General features: G+C 42.1%; 1 protein-coding gene across 18 annotated transcripts in view; it reads left to right on the top strand.

The window, feature by feature from the left end:
- Positions 1–2,831: 2,831 nt before the first annotated feature.
- Positions 2,832–18,562, top strand: part of SEC31A (SEC31 homolog A, COPII component) — a 56,101-nt gene continuing 40,370 nt past the window's right edge. For 17 of the 18 annotated variants that reach the window (XM_078394510.1, XM_078394509.1, XM_078394508.1 and 14 more), the window contains exons 1-6: positions 2,832–2,969; positions 12,051–12,133; positions 13,435–13,558; positions 16,459–16,657; positions 16,766–16,861; positions 18,271–18,411. In XM_078394510.1, coding sequence (XP_078250636.1) covers positions 12,055–12,133; positions 13,435–13,558; positions 16,459–16,657; positions 16,766–16,861; positions 18,271–18,411 — 639 coding nt within the window. In that variant the 5' untranslated portion in view covers positions 2,832–2,969; positions 12,051–12,054. The remainder of the gene's footprint in view (positions 2,970–12,050; positions 12,134–13,434; positions 13,559–16,458; positions 16,658–16,765; positions 16,862–18,270; positions 18,412–18,562) is intronic. The other variant, XM_020801773.3, reaches the window with a different exon arrangement.

Raw genomic sequence — 18,562 nt, 5'->3', positions numbered from 1 at the left:
GGTTTTGTGACATTCTTTCTTTTTTGGGGGGATAGCACTTCCATGTGTGTGATTTCATCCATTAAGTAATTTATCCAAACTACAACAGCCATGAGTGAGACTTTTTTAAATTATTATTTTTGCCTCATGTGCTAGTTGTTTACTGTTGCAAAGACATCTGGCCAGGCTGGAAATGGGGACACACCAATTTGTCTATCCCAACAGGCATTAATAGGTGTACTATGTTATTAGCCTACCCACCAATGATTCATCAAGCCTGCATTCTCCATCTTAGACAGACAGTAACTGTCCATCATGTCTAAAATATCTCGTTGAATTTTTAGGCACCTCTGTTTTTCTCCCTGCCCCACATATACCCTGTAGCCTGATGAAGATCTCTAGAATTCTTATATACTATTTTGGACTTGTACTCAATACTAATAAAGGTATTGGCCAGTTTTGGATTTTGTTATGAATCAGCATAGCTGTCTTTTTTTGCATTTGCTTTGAGGCAATAAAGTTGAAGTGCTATGCTACTTATTCTGTAAATAGAAATGAAGGTGTCTGAATTAACTCTGCAATCATGGCATAAGAGGGAGGGTCCTCTTATGGATTGCTAAGGAGCCTCAAATGGGGGGGGGCCAGGTAGTTCTCACAGTGGATCCTGTCTGAAAGTCTCTGGGGGTCATTGCTAGAAGGTAGAGAGTCGTCTCCAGGTATGGAAGGTGTCGCCTCCCAGATGTTTGCAGCTCCTGTCATCCATCATGATAACTGGCTGGGGTTGATGGGAACTGCAGTTCTGCTGACTGGAATAGATAGTCTTGAGTGTGAGAGATCAGTGGTGTGGCTGAATAACAATGTGGGATTGGCCACACTATTAGGCATGGTGAGGTAACCACTCCAAATGCTGTGGGGCTGCTGTGGCAGGACCTGGATGTCTGCTGGGCCCGTTCACCCTTGCCTTCTGTGGAGGGGAGCTGGCCATGCCATATGGTACCTTGTACATCCCTACACTAGCCCGCTGTCCTCAAGTGCATTGAAAGGGATTTCAAATGCTAGTCTAGTCTGGATATGAAATGTTCTTTGCCTCAGACAGCCCAAACATCTTGGGAGGGATAGCTTTGTATTGCTGTTCCCTTCCCTCAGTTGCTTTGAAACAACAGTAGGACCGAAAAACAGCAGTACGGTCAGCGAAACAATACAAATGGAGGAACAGGTGATACTTTTATTGGAACAGTGGAACAGAGTTGGTCATAGGTGACTTCACCTGTGGGCTTTCCAGAAAGACTTGGGTGGTAACAATGAAAATAAAGTGTATTCACGAAGGCTTTCACGGCCAGGATCTAATGGTTGTGGGTTTTTCGGGCTCTTTGGCCGTGTTCTGAAGGTTGTTCTTCCTAACATTTCACCAGTCTCTATCTCACAGCCATAAATACTCCACTCCCAAGCAAACTACACCAGAGCACAGAGTGCTGTCCTCTGAAGATGCCGGCCTCAGAGATTGGTAAAACGTTAGGAAGAACAACCTTCAGAACACGGCCAAAGAGCCCGAAAAACCCACAACAACCAATGAAAATAAAGTTGCTGGGCCAGACCTGGCTCAACTGGGCTCTTAACCAGCTGTGGCTGGAAACTCAGCATAGTGAAGGTGGAAACGTGGTTTGCACCAGGCCAGAGGTGCTGCCATGTTAGGTACAAGGCTCAGCTCGGGCGATTCTTATAAAACAGTTGAAAAGTGCTTGTAAAATCATGGCGCCCAACTCCAAATCAAAGGGCATGTGATAGATGGTTGCCCAATTTTCTCTTGAAATCCAAATGTTATGTTTGCGCAGACCAATGTGGCTTGTTTAGTCATTAAGTCGTGTCCGACTCTTTGTGACCCCATGGACCAGAGCATGCCAGGCCCTCCTGTCTTCCTCTGCCTCCCGGAGTTTGGTCAAATTCATGTTCGTAACTTCGAGGACACTGTCCATCCATCTCGTCCTCTGTCATCCCCCTTCTCCTCTTGCCTTCACACTTCCCCAACATCAGGTTCTTTTCCAGGGAGTCTTCTCTTCTCATGAGATGGCCAAAGTACAGGAGCCTCAGCTTCAGGATCTGTCCTTCCAGTGAGCACTCAGGGTTGATTTCCTTCAGAATGGATTGGTTTGTTCTCCTTGCAGTCCAGGGGACTCTCAAGAGCCTCCTCCAGCACCACAATTCAAAAGCATCAATTCTTCAGCGGTCAGCCTTCTTTATGGTCCAGCTCTCACTTCCATACATCGCTACTGGAAAAATCATAGCTTTGACTATGGGGCAACCTCTTCTAAAATTATTTTCTCTTGAACACCTCCAGCGTTGGAGGGCTCACCACCTCCTGAGGCAACGGGTTCCATTGTCACACTGCTCTAACAGTCCCCCCCCCCCCCGATATTCAACTGAAATCTGATTTCATGTCGCTTGAGCCCATGATGGCCTCTCTTTGTACAGTACTCTGAAATGAGAGAGATCGAATCCTGCCCCTCCTCTGGAGGACTACCTTTTTAGAGGGGTGTGTGTGTGTTTAAGTCACTCCAACCCTTTTAAAAGACACTCAAGAGAATTAATATATATATATTAATTATATATATAAAAAATTTTTCCTCATGAGGAGGATTAGCCCGGAGGGAGGCGGTTGAGGGGAGGCCTGAGGCCCTGCGGGCGGCCTCCGAAGTTCTCCCCCACCTACCCACCCTCCAGACGTGGCGTGGCGGATCGAGGCCAAGCCTCGGCTAGAGCCCCGTCTCCACCACAGCCAGCAGGGCCAGCCCTGGCTGGCAGGGCGGAGCTCGGTGTGTCCCGGAAGCCGGCGGCATGGAGGCGGCGCTCCGGCTGCCACGTCGAAGCGGAGCGTGGAGGAGCGCCGGGCCCTAGCCAGAGGAGGCCCGCCGGAGCCGCCGGCCAAAGGAGGCCGCAGCGGAGCCTTTCCTTTCCCGAAGAGGGGCGACGGGCCGGAGCCACCCCCCGAGAAGGTGAGGCGGGGACGGGGCGAGCAAAGGGCCTCCGGCGATCCTCCTTCCCGGGACTCCCTCCCCTCTCAAGCCCCGAGGCGGCCGTGGGGAGGGCCGCTTCCCTTTCCAAAGAAAACTCCCGGGCTCTGCATGGGTTGTTGTTGTTGGTTTTTGTGTGTGTATATTTTGCTTTCCGGCCAATGTGGGGCTTCTTTACTCAGCAGGAAATCCTCGTGAGCTCCGTGGGGCTTGTTGTTCCCAAGGAAAAGACTGCGTGGATGAATCTCATGAATTGGGTTATTCGGGGCGGGGGGGGGGTTTGGAGAGAGGCGTGATTTTAATCTTCTATTATTATTTTTTTTTTTTTTTGCATCCAGGAGTTCCTCTTTTCGAGTGTTTCTGGTGGAGGGCGACCTTATGCATTTCCCACCTTAGGCGAAGAGATTAGGTCTTTGCCTTATTAGCCCGGGATCTGTCCTTTCCCGGCCCGTAATGGTAAAGAATGGGGATTCATTTCAGAAAGGGTTGTCTTGTGTTGGAAATTGACAGTTTTTTTTGTTTTTTTTTTTTGGTAAGGCTGCAACCTCCTTTGTTCCGTGGAGTTGGGGGGGGGGGGCGGTCTGGCTGACTCGCCCGGTCCTTGAAAGTGTAAAAAAACTGGAAAAGGCAAAGCCTGGGGTCTTCCAGGAAGGTAGCATCAATCAAGTTTAATATTTGTAAACTTTCCATTTCCTCTTACTATATGGGTTTTGGTTAGTCGAGTGTGGCTATAATGGTAGAAAAGTGGATGCAGCATATAGGCAAAATCATACTGCACTGTACCTCTTTTGCATTCATAAATTAGAGAGAAAGATTTCTCCCTACTGGGCTTGCTAGTTCCAATTTAGGATCCCTACTTAAACTCCTACACATGCATGGAAAAACGGTCTGAAGCATGAACTCTGTCCCTGGTGTTTTAATAGAGAATATGAGCTCTGTATTCCCCCAGAAGGGAGTGGTAAACCTCTTTTGAGTATTGTATACCTAGAAAACCCTGGAGGGGATCACCATCATTCGGAATTGACTTGACAGTACACAGTTGTTATTGTTATTATTACATAATTTTAGCCTATCCTTTGAAATATAGATCTCACCCATCTCTGTACAGTATTAAGAATCCTTTGTAATTATGAGTTCTTTGTCATTTCTCCAAGGCATTGATTGATGTTTTCTTATAATACCTGCAAGCCTGAACTTTTTACTCAGGATTGGTTATTGAGAATAATTTCTGCCTGTTGAGTGCACACAAAAGGTAGCTCAGTGCAAAACAATATGTTCTTGAGGGCTTTCGTGGCTGGGATCTGATAGTTGTGGGTTTGTGGAGCTGCCCTCCAGAACACAGCCAAATAGCCCGAAAAATCCACAGCAACCAGTGCGAAACACTTACTGTACTTCCTTATCCTATGGCTTGGACTCTTGACCAAACTGGTTTAAGTGCATGCATATGAGTATGCAGATATAGGTGAAGACGAATTCTGTTTCTGCAGCAACTCAGACAGTGATGACTGTTTTCATTTAACTTGGCATAGCATAACCAGTATGCAGCACAGGTTTTTCACTTTTACTCAGTTACAAGGATCATTATGTACATTTTGCATTAAGACTTTTTATGATGGTTAGTAGGAAGAATCCACTCCTTCCCCAATTTATTATATGGTGCTTTAAGAATAAACCAGGCATCTGGCTGAATACGTGTCCTTTTGCCTGCTGATCTCACTTGAATGAGAGGCGGTTCTTTATTTGATGCTGTGTCAGTATCAAAGGTTCTCCACTTGGGTGGATCCTATGGAACATTGCAGGCTTTCTAAGTTAGCTCTGGGAATAGCAGGAGACACAAGGTTGTAATGAACGTGCCCTAGTAAAGTAGTAAACTTGTACCATATTATTTTCTGGGCTCTGTTGCATTTTTAAAATATGTTTTGCATTACGGAAACACTCTCTTCTAGTAGAAAGAAAAACAGGCATGCGGATGAATTTCTTTTTTTAAAAAGTGAATATGTGTTTATGGCATGTTACAATTCCAGATAAGCTTCTATATATTTTTTGTGAGATAGACATGCAGCCAACACCTAGATTCCTGTTGCATAATCTGTTAAGCATTCTTATTTCAAGAAATATGATGAAGTTTTGCTAACTGACTTGAATACATGGTGTGCAGAGTTGGGCTCCGGTAACATAAAATAGGATTTTCAAAACTGTAGACGTATTAACTTGTTTCAGCATGTGCAACGAAAAGGAAACAAAAATAAAATCAAAGTGTTATGGTACCTTAAAGACTAATAGATTTATTTCTATGTGTGGGCATTTGTAGATTACAAGCTACTGCCTTTCCTTCTTATGCTTCAGAACATGAGTTGCAGTGCAAAAAAGTTGAGACTGAAATAAATCTGCTAGCTTCTAAAATGCCACAAACTTGTTTTTTAAATTATTTTAGTTTGCTTCTTTAACCCATAAACAGAGTGTACTTGCACTATACAGCTATAGCAGTTGGATACCACTTTAACAGCTTACGACATCATCATAAAGAAGTTTCTTGATATAAGAGCACACAAGTTTGGGATGGATCCTGTCTGTTTGCAAGCTACTTTTAAGAACTCTGTCAGAAGGTAGACAAATGAGAGAAATGCCCCTACTGTGTTAAATGGTTAATTTAAGTCCTTTTGAGGTTGACTGTTGGCTAACATTTTTTCTCTTTGCGGGTTTGGCAAAAGAACTCAGTGCATTATACGTGGACAGTGAAAATACATTTGTGCTTTTATCATATGACATTGTTTTATTGGCTTATTTTAAACGTTTATAGACAATACTTTATCGAAAGATGACATGTCATTAGCAAGTAAAAAACACAAGTCCAACAAGATTAGTGCAAGGTGGCTGCTAAAAAAATTAACACTGTTTTTTGCTGCATGAAGGATAGCACAGTAGTCAGATCATAGGAAGTAATCATTCTGCTTTATTCTGTGAAGACCATTGACAAAGCGGAGCTTGTCCAGAGAAGAGGGCCAGGGATGGGGTGAGGGCGTGAAAATTTAGCTTTATGAAGAATAGTTGAGAGAATATTCTGTGTTTAACTTGGAGAAGGAGATTAAAGAAAAGGAGGGCAGTTGTTCAGATATCATAAGAAGTATCAAGCAGAAGATGGAATAATGGTACTGTATTCTCTTTTGCTCCAGAAGGCAATACAGTGGGGTCTTGACTTGAGAACTTAATCCGTATTGGAAGGCAGTTCTCAAGTCAAAAAGTCTGTAGGTCAAGTCTCCATTGACCTACAGTGCATTGAAAACCGATTAATCCCATAACAGGCCGTTTTTGTTCCATTTTGGTTTTTTTCTGGTCTGTAAGTCAATTCTCAGGCTGCAAGTCAAACCTAAATTTTGCGGCCAGAGAAGTCTGTAATTCAAAAAGTCTGTAAGTCAAGCCGTCTGTAAGTCAAGGGTCCACTGTAATAGAATTGGTGAAACAGGGAAACAGTATCTGTTTTGTAGAGAAGCAGATTAAACACCAGAGAGGTTTCCTAATAGTGATGTTTGGCTGTGGAAAAGACTGTCCAGTACCGTGTTCTCCTTCATTGAAGATTTTTAAGCAGAGGCTAGACAGGCTTTTGCCAGGAATGCTGTGGTCTCATCTTGGATTGTAGACTCTGGGGCAGGAGGTTGGACTAGATGATCTCAAAGATCCCTTCAAACTGTGCTGGTTTAGATAAAGAGGTGAAGCAATCATATAGCTCAAAACAAGGAACCGTATAGCACAAATATTTAAAAATCCTTCATAGATGAAATACTTTCAGGAAAACAAAAGCTTGATAGCTTTGCACAGAAGTAAAAATGAAGATTTTCAAGCTCCTCTGGCAGGATGTTCTAAGATTTTAGGAGCCACTGCTGAAAAGGCCCTGTTACTGTCTCCGGCTGTCCCAGCTTACCACATGGATAGCACAGCGAACTGTTCCATCTGACCTGTCAGCTGGCACACAGACTCACATTCAAAGAGACATCCTCTAGGTGTATAGGTCCAACTCTGCCAATGGTATTAAAGATAAAAGCCATCATGTATATTGCATTAAAATGTAGAAGCACATTGATACCTGATTGAACTGACAAAACAGGTTGATAACAAGCATGTATCTGCACAGCTAACAAGTATGTAAATAGATTTTGTGCAAGTTGAAACCTCCAGTTGCCTTCAGGGTTATTCCAGCTTGGTCAGGGATACCATTGTCAAGTCCTGTTATCACAGAAGAACGCCTTAATGTAGCAAAGTGGATAAGAGTAAGCAGACTGAAGTTCGATTCAGACCTTACTACATTCTTCATCAGTTCTGCAATTTCACGTGTTCCTGATCCGACCAGATAGGCGGGATATAAAATAAATAAATACAGTAAATAAATATTGCATTGCTCTTGATGTGGAGAATGTCTTTATGCCAAATGCAAGTACAGAAAACTAGTCTTTTCCAAGGTGTAGATGTTTTTCTCCGGCATCTTTTACGCCTTGTTCGGATTCAGCCTCAGTCTTTTCCAATCCATCTACTTGACTTCAGCTTATAAGTACAACTTCAGGAATGCCTTAAAAAAAAAACAGAACAGGTTCCCCTCGAGATACAAGAACGACAATTAAGTTTAGTGCTACAGGTTATCCTGTTCCATGATCTTATGCTGAATGATACTCTTTTAGGGATAAGAGCAAGCCCTAACACACTTGGTAAAGCTAACAATATCCTTGATCAACACTTGTGCCCCTCTCAGAGGGACTGCATGGCGTGCACTCCAACTGCAGAATTTGTTGTCTTGAAAGTAGTGTGTTCATTGCATTAGTTATTGCAGACTTTATCCCTTTGTCACTAAGAATAATTTTCCAATAATAATTTCAGCTTGTAGAAGCTGTTCTTAGAAGAAACCCCAATGTCTTTGCTAAAAAAAGAGTTTTTTACAGTAGCCAAGTTCATTTAAGACACTCCTTTCCCTTTGCTTTTAGCCTGTGATGTACTGTAATTCCTCTTCCTGTAAGATCATGGTAGTGTTTAGACATCTGTCAGAGAGGCAACATGGTGTAATAGTCAAAATACTGGGCTAGGACATGCAAAAATCCACGTTCAAGTCTCCAGTGAGTTATGAAACATAGTGAATGATCTTCAGTCAGTCATTCCTTCTTAGCCTAATCTACCTTTCAAGCTGGGTGTTTGTGGTGGAGGAAGCTGTGTTTGCTTTCAGTCCTAAGTGTTTCATTTCTAATGCAGGAGACAACTGGAATTTCGCACTGCTCCAATGGGAACTGTAGCCAGTTCCCTCCATGATGTTCATGTTTCTAAATATATACTTGTAAACTTTTACACTTTTAAGTATGTATCTAAAAATGGAAGTATTTTAGCTAGTTGATCTTCTGGTGGATCAGAAATCCAAGCTAGGTCACAGGCCAATGTAGCATGGGCTGCAGCTAGGCACAATTGCCATTTATACATGTGTTCAAAAACATAAGTTGGAGAGAGGGAAGAAAAAGTGAATCACAAAGCTGGTAATATATGGAAGGAGATCTGGAATTGCAGGGTGGTTGGGGGAAATTATGAGAGGGTAGAAATATGTGTATACATGTTTATGTTGATGTTTGTGTGTGAATACAAGTGGTGCCTCGGTAGACAGTTACCCCGCATGACAGTTTTTTCTCTAGACATTGACTTTTTGCGATCGCTATAGCGATTCACAAAACAGTGGTTCCTATGGGGGAATTTCACTGGACAATGTTTGGTCCCTGCTTCGCAAACCGATTTTCGCTAGACGATGATTTTGACAGCTTCCTTTGCGCTCACAAAACAGGTGTTTTGGGGACCTAAGCTTTGCAAGACAGCGATTTAAACAGCTGATCTGCGGTTCGCAAAGCGGCTTTCCTATGGCCGATCTTTGCTAGACAACGACAATTCTTCCCCATTGGAATGCATTAAACAGGTTTCAATGCATTCCAAAGGGGAAATGCTTGTCGCTAGACAATGATTTCGCTAAACAGCAATTTCAGTGGAACAGATTATCATCGTCTAGCAAGGCACCACTGTATGGATTTTGTGTATCAGGGATGGGATTGAAGGCCCTGAAAGACTGAAAAGATTGGCAAGGAAGTTATTTATATGTACAACCAATACAATTACTGTAATTATATATGAGCCAGCAATGGCTCTTTTAGCTGTTGTTGTGGATTGTATGTGGTGGCTTGGAAGGGGAGGTAGAATAATGTAAGGGAAGGGGAAAGAACAGTCAGTTCTTACCAGCTGGTAGTTCTGTAGTTTATGAGAATTAAAAAGAGCTTTGTTGGATGAGACCTAAGGTCTATCAATTCCAGTAGTCTTATTTCCACAGTGGCTTCTGGAAAGCCTACAAGCAGGCTAGTTATTCAGTAGCATCCTGCCAGTTGCATGCTCCTTACTACTGTTATTCAAAGACACATTGCTTCTGAAACTGGAGATTATATCTAGCCATCAGAACTAGAAACTATCCAGATCCTTGCCATTCATGAAGATGGGAAGTTTTTTCTCTTCCCGTAAAGGATAAATGTATTGAATATGGTTGAAAGTAAGTTGGTTTTGTTTCCCCTGTTGGATTTTGGATGTTGAAGCACCATCTTGAACTTTTCCAGAGTGGATTTGATTTAAATCAAATTGAAAAGCAAATCAATCAATCAGTCTGAATTTTTGATGATTTAAACAAAACTGTTTTAACAATTTAAATAAATTTTATTTTTAAAAACCATTTATTTTATCTGCCCTGATTTTAACACATCTACATGTCTTATTCTTTAGCTTTCAAGAATAGCACAGCATATACTTATTTAAAAACCTAACTCCTGGTTTTGTGTAAATCTTCAAAGGCAAAAAAATAAAGTTATACAGAACTTCTGAAGAGGGCATTCTATTGTTATTGTGACATGTAAGCTTTAATAGAGATCATAGCCTCTTGTTTGCTTTCCTCAAAAATATGTTTGGTATGTTTTTTCCCCTGTCAGTTATTTTAGTGAGTCATGTAGCTTTGTGTGTCTTGAGTTTCTGATTTTCATTGAAGCAAGAAAAAAGAGAAAACAAAGAAGGATGATTCAAGCCAGAATGCCATATGCAGAATCTGAGAGATGTAAACATTTCTTGGTTGTTGTTTTAGAAGAAGTGACTGTGTTAGTCTCTGCTAGCATATCAGGCAAATACGAAAGCCTACATTAAAATATAGTAGTTAGTCTTTAAAGGGCCACAAACTTGGCAGGTTGCTCTTATATAATACCTACTGGCTAATGTGCAGGACTGGCTCTTTCATGTTAATCTGCCTGAGTTTGGTCTAAATCGCTTACCCAGCAGGTTTTGATTATATCTTTAGATATTTAAGGTTAGCTGAGTTTTAGCTGATATCTTGCCTTCCCTGATGAAGATGGCACAGGATATTGTCTTTGAAAGCTTGGACTTTTAAAACAATAAATACGTATTGACACAACTGGAAACCCATGAGTTGTTTACACACAGTCTTTATTTTATATGTTTCTTTTGTTTTTGCCTAAAATTCTTATTTTTTCCCTGCTCCCTTTAAAGGTAGGTATGAAACAGAGAAGAACATTGGAACATAGGGATACAAACAGATGCAATACCTTCTGTGTCTCTCCAGAAGAAGGGAATAGTAAAACACTTCTGAGTATTCTAGCTTTAGAAAGCCCTGAAAGGGGTCCATACAAGTCAGCACTGGCTTGACAGCACATTTAAAAAAGCAAGCCCATGCAGACTTGAAGTGATCCCTTTCAGGGCTTTCTAAAGGTAGAATACTTAGAAATGGTTTACTATTCCCTTCTTGGGGGGGCAGGGCGGGAGAAGGCATTGCGGAGTTGAAATGCCACTGATTTTGCGATAGGCAGATTCATAAGTCATACGATCCACAATATTAGGTATCCAGTGCTTGGTGTCACCTCTGTGAAAGGCACTTTAATTGCTTGTGGATTGCTGCAGCGTCTAGGAATATTTTATTCTAATTCTAGGACACGTTTGTTCTAGTCTGTTGGGCACAGCCACAATAGAAACAAGTCCGTTTCTGTCAAAAAAAAATTACTTCATTTAGTTTACTACCAGATCTGTGGTTTCTCCTTTCACTTTTTTCATACTTCTTAGATGGCAGAAACTGGGATGTGCTTAGCAGAAAGTGCAGGAATTTGGACCTCTTTTTGTTGCTATGTGCCATCAAGCCATGTCTGACTTAGAGCAACTTTGTGAATTCCTTGCATCCAAAAAGCCTAGCAATCAACAGCCCTTGCTCAACTCATGTAAATTAAATGCCACAAGTCTGAGGGTGCATTTGATTTAAAATAAATTGGTTTAAATCACAATTTAAATCAAAAAATTGATCATTTTAAATTTAAATTGTGATTTAAATTGATTTCTTTTTTTAAAAAAATCATTGATTTTTTTTAGTTCCTTTTTATCAAATCAATCCATCTCATGTTAGATCTTTTTCCTTTCCTGGCGCAACCGTCATGTTCAAGGTACCATTTTGGCCCTCTGTGTTTTACCATCAAGATATCACCGTTGCCTTGAGACCACTTTCAGCTCCAGTGTTAGTCTCCTGTTTGAATGCCTGGTGTGTTGTAATAAAGTGCATATAAAACTTTTTTAAAAGTAGGTGTTGCAGCAAGGGGTAGCTGGAACCTGTAAGCCCACTTCAGCAAAACATTCAGCTGCTGCTCCCCCCTCCAGGACTCATTGTTCCCTTGCTCCGACCTCTGCACGTGAACAGGATAACCCACCATAATACAACAAAAATGAGTTTGAGAAACAACTAACTGCAAACTGGAAGGGATGTATCTTGGGCTGATTGTCTGGAAAAGCTATCAATCTCCTCCAGTGTCCAAGGGTGCATAATTTGATCAGACTTTCCAGTTTGCAAAATTATTAACTCTTAGTTTTCTAAATACCAGTAAATAGACTTATAAACAACAGTTTTCCTTGCACAGCTTTATTTTAAATTTTGCTTTCCTTACAGTGTATCAAGTTGCCAACTTTTTATTTCTGTCTAGCTCTGTGCCATTCATTTAGTGATGCTTTCTATTATATTCTCAGCAGGATGAAGTTAAAAGAGATAGATCGTACTGCCATGCAGGCATGGAGTCCATCTCACCATCATCCCATTTACTTGGCTACTGGTAAGTTTTGAAGGAAACTTTTGTTAATGTTAAAATGAGAATGTGAAGATATTTTTTGACTGCAGTTTTAGTTCATAATTGAAGACAGTTCCAGAATCACCTTGAAATTTGATAGCAGTTCTGAGCAAACCAAAACTTATATTTTTCTTATTTGTCTGGTTTGTTTGAGTTTTTAATTTAGTTGTTGTTGTTTAGTCATTAAGTCGTGTCTGACTCTTTGTGACCCCATGGACCAGAACATGCCAGGGAGTCTTCTCTTCTCATGAGATGGCCAAAGTACTGGAACCTCAGCTTCAGGATCTGTCCTTCCAGTGAGCACTCAGGGTTGATTTCCTTCAAAATGGATAGGTTTGTTCTCTGTGCTGTCCAGGGGACTCTCAAGACTCTCCAGCACCACAATTCAAAAGCATCAAGTAAAATCTCTCACTATCTCCATATTTTCTCCTTCTGTTTGCCAGGAGGTGATGGGACCAGTGGCCATGATCTTAGTTTTTTGATGTTGAGCTTCAGACCATTATTGCTGTCTCCTCTTTCACCCTCATTAAGAGGTTCTTTAATTACTCCTCACTTTATGCCATCAGAGTGGTGTCATCTGCATATCTGAGGTTGTTATACCTTCCAGCAATCTTGTCTTAAATAAGAATGTCAGGATTGCTTTATTAAATTCAACCAGCATCCACATAAGCTGATAGTTCTCAGTAGTGACAAATAGCTTCTGTTTCTTAAGAAGGATCAGAGTTTGGGAAAATTAACTTTATTTTTACTACAACTCCCAGAATTCCTCTAGCCTCCCTTGCCATGCTAGCTGGGGGATTCTGGGAGTGATTGTTCATCTGTCTGTCTGTCTGTCTGTCTCTCTCTCTGTTTTCAGAGGAAGTTGTATGTTTTTCATGTACAACCATCTACATTTATTTAAATACAGTCATGTCATCATCTTCTGATTGCTGCACAATGGTGGAGGGTGGGGTTTCACTTAACTGGGGCATATTTTGGGGCAGGGCTTATATTATAAGTATTTTGGAAAATCATACTGGGGCTTATTTTTGGGGAAACAGGGTAGATCAAGTGTCAAAGAAATACTACAGAATGGTCAAATGTGTTTTAAAGTAACAAAGAAGTTTAAAAACAATGGCCAAAATCTTACTGGGATTTTACACAATGTTTGTTTGTTTCTATCTGGTCGATATGACCACATACATGAAATTAACAAGACCCTGATCCACTAAGGTTAGGTTCATTTCCCCATTAAGTGTGGAGAGTTATTTTATGTCCATAGTAAGCAATGTCTCATTTCTGCTCAGGTACGTCTGCTCAACAGCTGGATGCCACTTTCAGTACCAGTGCCTCTCTGGAAATATTTGAACTTGACCTAACAGATCCATCCCTTGATATGAAGTCCTGTGCTACCTTCTCCTCATCCCACAGGTATGAGCAGTTGTAAAAACAATGTGTTTGATAAATGAACAATACATAACAATGTTGAGAACTTGAGCTTTGATTGATAGCTTTTTAAGCCTATAGGATGGATGGGAAACCTCCAGCTCTCTAAAAGTTTCCAACTCCCAACTCCTAGAAGCCCCAAAGCCCTGAGGATTATGGGAGTTGTGACTGAAAAAATCTGGAGGGCCATATGTGACCAATCTTTGGGATACACCCTTCAAGACCTAGAGGTTCTTTCTTGTTTATTTTGATTATTTTGTGGGGAGATGTCAGACGGGGACACTGTCCTGCCTATGCTGTTGTTTCTATATCTGGGGGTAAAACATGTATCTTGGCATCTGTTTCCTGGAGGTAGCACACTTTGCCAGTGCAAAGTATGGCAGAGAAAGAACTACTAATAGGGCCCCAAAAGTTGCTGCTGCATTGTATTTACTTTCCAAAGCAGAGAATTAAGAGGGAAAGTGGCAGGATCTGGGCCGTTTGGTGTTGCAATTGCTTGATCAAGGTTAGCCTGTACATGTCTGGCCGGCTTCTTCCTCCCTGTCAACACTGTTGCCTTAGGAGGACAGATTTTAGATTAGGCAGTCTTGAGAGACATGCTCTTGGACCAGCATCAGGTGTGGCTGAGAAGGCCAATTCAAGAGTGACAATCCCTTCCACACTTGAGACAAATACAATCTGTCCCCTGTCCAGCTCTCTGATTTTGCTGCTTTCAGGACTGCCTCTTTGCCTCAGCCTGCTGGACAAGTGTGTCTTCAAAATGGGAGAGGTCCTGATGCACTGCCTGCCTCCAGGCTGAACGTTCAAATGTCAAGGTTTCCCAACTATTGAGGTCCATTCCTAAGGCCTTCAGATCCTGCTTGCAGATATCCTTATATCACAGCTGTGGTCTCCCTCTGGGGCGATTTCCCTGCGCTAATTCTCCATACAGGAAATCTTTTGGACTCGGACTATCAGCCATTCTCACACATGCCCGAGCCAGCATAGACATCGCTGTTTCAGTAATGTATACATGCCAAAAATTCCAGCTCATTCTAGGACTACTCTATTTGGAACTTTGTCCTGCCGGGTGATACAAAAAATGCATCGAAGACAACGCATATGGAATGTGTTCAGCTTCCTCTCCTGCCGTGCACAAAGAGTTAGCCTGTACGTTTCTGGCCGGCTTCTTCCTCCCTGTCAACACTGTTGCCTTAGGAGGAGAGTAGAGGCTGTAAAGAGCCCCTGTTTTTGGGATGCCTCTACCTCCCCAGGCTGGAAATATGCTCTCCTTTTCTCTCTTTATTTATCAAAGCGATCTTGAATTCCTTCCAAGTTTCCTGAAGCTGGAGCTAGAATGATCCTGACTGTATATTTTGCTAACAGGAAGGACTCCCCACTGACTTCATTAGCAGCACATGCATGAAGCAAATACTTGTAGTTTTTCATGACAGAGCAGCCTTGACAGTGCCAATAAAAGCAAGCGTTTTGCACTTCCCACTGTGGCAGAGGAGTTGAAAACTTCCCACTGAGGGTGGATTGAGTTCATGAATCTTTTACAGCAGATACTATGTCAAAAGGAAACGGTGTGCTTCTGTTGACTGGTTATGTTGTTGCCGGAAGCACTTGGCTTGCTTATGACTGTTGCATTGGTTTGGATTATTTTTAACCTCAACAAATCAGGGCTTTTCATCATAGAATCTTAACAAACTGCATATGGAATCTTGTGGGAAACTGGCATGTTTTAAATTGTAAAGCCTATTGACAGAAACCAGCATCCTAGTGGGGGTACTGTACTTGCAGCTCTGCGCTCCCACTTCTGTGTTCTCCCCACATGGGAATGAAGGCATCCCAGACTTCCTTACACCAGTCTACACCTTACACCAACCTCATCATGGCCTCTTCACAAAATGTTAGCACATCCCTCTGCATTAGCCAGCTGACCCCTCTCTCCCTTTTTTGCGTGATCACATGCCAGTGATTATTTGCCAGTGGGTCTTGTTGTTCAACTAGCATTCAAAAGGATCCTGGCCCTTAAGAATTTAAACTCTGCCATTCTCAACTGTTTTATCTTTAAAACACCCCTGTAAGATAGGTAAGGCCACCCAGTTTGGTAAGAAAACAAAGCCATATTCATCCTATGGGACCCTATGAGGAAAGACAGAAAAAACTGGGCACGTTTAGCCTTGAGAAAATAAGACGTGGGGGGAGATAGGATAGCACTTTTCAAATACTTGAACGGTAGTCATACACAATAGGGGCAGGATCTGTTCTTGATCATCATGAGGGACACGTAATCATGGGCTCAAGCGACAGGAAGCCAGATTTCGGCTGAATATCAGAAAAAAAAACTTCTTAACTGTTAGAGCAGTGCAACGATGGAACCCGTCGCCTTGGGAGGTAGTGAGTGCTCCAATACTGGAGGCATTCAAGAGAAAATTGAACAACCATCTGCCAGACCTGCTTTGATTTGGATTCCTGCATTGAACAGGGGGCTTGGACTCGATGGCCTTATGGGCCTTCCAAATCAGTGATTCTGTGATTCTTTCCATTACCTGAGCATGAAATTCATGCAAGGAGGAGAAGGTTATAACCTTTCCCTCTATCAGCAGCTATAGAGAAAAGCTCTCCGAAACAGAGGGGCTCAGCTGTCTAGTGGAAACACTGACTATGGAGAGGCTAGTGCACTTCCCTCCCTAGTGAATTTACTCGTTCCGGTTAAAGAAAATGTGTCACTTGTACTTGATTAAGGCTTCGGAGAGGGACTCTTACTAATAAATTGTAGCTACTGAAGCATGCTAATCATGATGTGGGAAGACTGAACTTCTTTGTAGTGTCATATGACCGGCAAAAGCAATTTTTTTTCTAAAGTTTTCTCTAAACTTTTTATTCCCATTACCTTTCAGGTATCACAAATTGATATGGGGTCCTCACAAAGCAGGATCTGATGAGAGTCTTTCAGGTGTTCTTATTGCTGGTGGTGAAAATGGAAATATCATTCTGTATGACCCTGCTAAAATATTAGCCGGTGAAAGTGAAGTTGTGATTGCTCAGAAGGACAAGCATACTGGGCCTGTAAGAGCACTGGACGTCAATCTTTTCCAGGTTAGATCTCCACTGGTTGCATATAGTTTATACTGACAAAATAAGAACAGTCAAGATCATGTTTAATTCTTATTGAAATTGTCTGTGTCTTTGTTCTCTCTGTTACAGACAAACCTTGTAGCCTCAGGTGCAAATGAATCTGAGATCTATATCTGGGACTTGAATAACTTTGCTACACCCATGACACCAGGAGCCAAGACACAGGTGCGGAATTGAATCCTGTATAATTTTGCCCTGTTGTGTCAAGGAAGTTTAGGCAGGAAGATTGTACGTGTCCATAGATTGCAAACAAGCTTTGTGTCTGACTACTGAATCGAATGCAAATCCCCGAGTCTGCAGCCCCCAGTTTTCGTTCCACACAATATGCTTGCCAGTGGAAATCTGTCCTTCCTAAATTTGCCTGCACTTAGCATCTGAAGCTTGTTGTTGAGGAAGAACTTAAAAAATTCCAGCTTGCCCTCTGCCTCACGGAGTATTTGCCTCGAAATGATTTCTATGGTTAAAGAATGGATTTAACTGCATTTCATGTCCAAAGGCAATTTATTTGGTTAAAGAACACATTCACTCAATTTCTGGTAAGGCATGCACCTCTTGTAAAGAACACCATTGTTCTTGGGTTGTTTGCAAGACGTTCTGGGAAAGAACAGTATGATAAAGTTCTGGTTCAAGGACACATAATGCTTCCTAGACGCATGGATTCACAAAATTGTGGTTCCCAAAGGATCTGCTATGATTTATTCTGTACCTTTACTGCATTTTTGAACCAAGTTCATCAAAGACAATTTGGCAGATGCCAGTCTTCCTAACAACTGCACTTTCTTATCCCCTCCTTCCTTCACACAAACAGCTACAGTCATGCCCCGCTGGATGATTACCCCATATAACGACGAATCTGTTTAACGTTGAAGTTTTTGCGATCGCAAAACGACGGTTTAATTTTTTTTTCGTTTCACGATGATCGGTTCCCTGCTTCGGGAACCGATTTTGCTTTACGATGATCAGCAAACAGCTGATCGTCGGGCTTCAAAATGGTCGCCGGCTGAAGAAAATGGTCCCCCACAGTTTTTTGGACTGATTTTTCGCTTAACAGGCACCAGAAAATGGCTGCCGTATGGAGGATCTTCGCTGGACGAGCAGATATTCAGCCCATTCGAACACATTGAATGGTTTTCAATGCGTTTCAATGGGCTTTTAAATTTTCGTTTGACAACATTTTCGCTCTGCAGCGATTTCGCTGGAACGAATTAACGTCATCAAGCGAGGCACCACTATATATCTCTCCTTTCCTTCCTATTTGCACTGTGCAACCTACTGCTGCATCCCAGAAGCCTTCCTCTCTACTTTTTAATCAAAGTGCAGGCATGCAGATAGTAGGGACATGAAATATAAACAACTGTGATTTTTTTAGCTCGCATTTCCTCAGTTGGAAGTCACATGGCTGTTTGTGGGGGGATGTTGCATTCCGCAGTTGGGGTAGAGTTACGGATAGCAGATAACAATATGTAAAGTTTAGTCGGCCTGTGTGTCTTGTGTTGTCTGTTTGTCTTCCGTGATGCATGATGAGAATCTGGTGGACATAGACAAACAGTTGGTGTATTTTCTGTTTTGAACAGCCTCCCGAGGATATCAGCTGCATTGCGTGGAACAGACAAGTCCAGCATATTCTGGCTTCTGCAAGCCCCAGTGGCCGTGCTACAGTGTGGGACCTCAGGAAAAATGAACCGATAATCAAAGTCAGCGACCACAGTAACCGGGTAATGGTTCATCCAGTCTCTTGCAAAGCCCACTGTTGGTTCGTGATGCTGGCTTATTACGAGAAGACAAAAGTGCTCACTTTAAGATACAGTATCTGGTTGGCCTAGCATTGCCTTGGTTAAAATCCCATGGGTGCCTCCCTCATCTCAG

Source organism: Pogona vitticeps, chromosome 5 (assembly GCF_051106095.1).
Source record: "Pogona vitticeps strain Pit_001003342236 chromosome 5, PviZW2.1, whole genome shotgun sequence".
Lineage (NCBI taxonomy): Eukaryota > Metazoa > Chordata > Lepidosauria > Squamata > Agamidae > Pogona > Pogona vitticeps.
The sequence above is the reverse complement of the archived record's forward strand: the minus strand, read 5'-3'. Positions and strand labels throughout refer to the sequence as shown.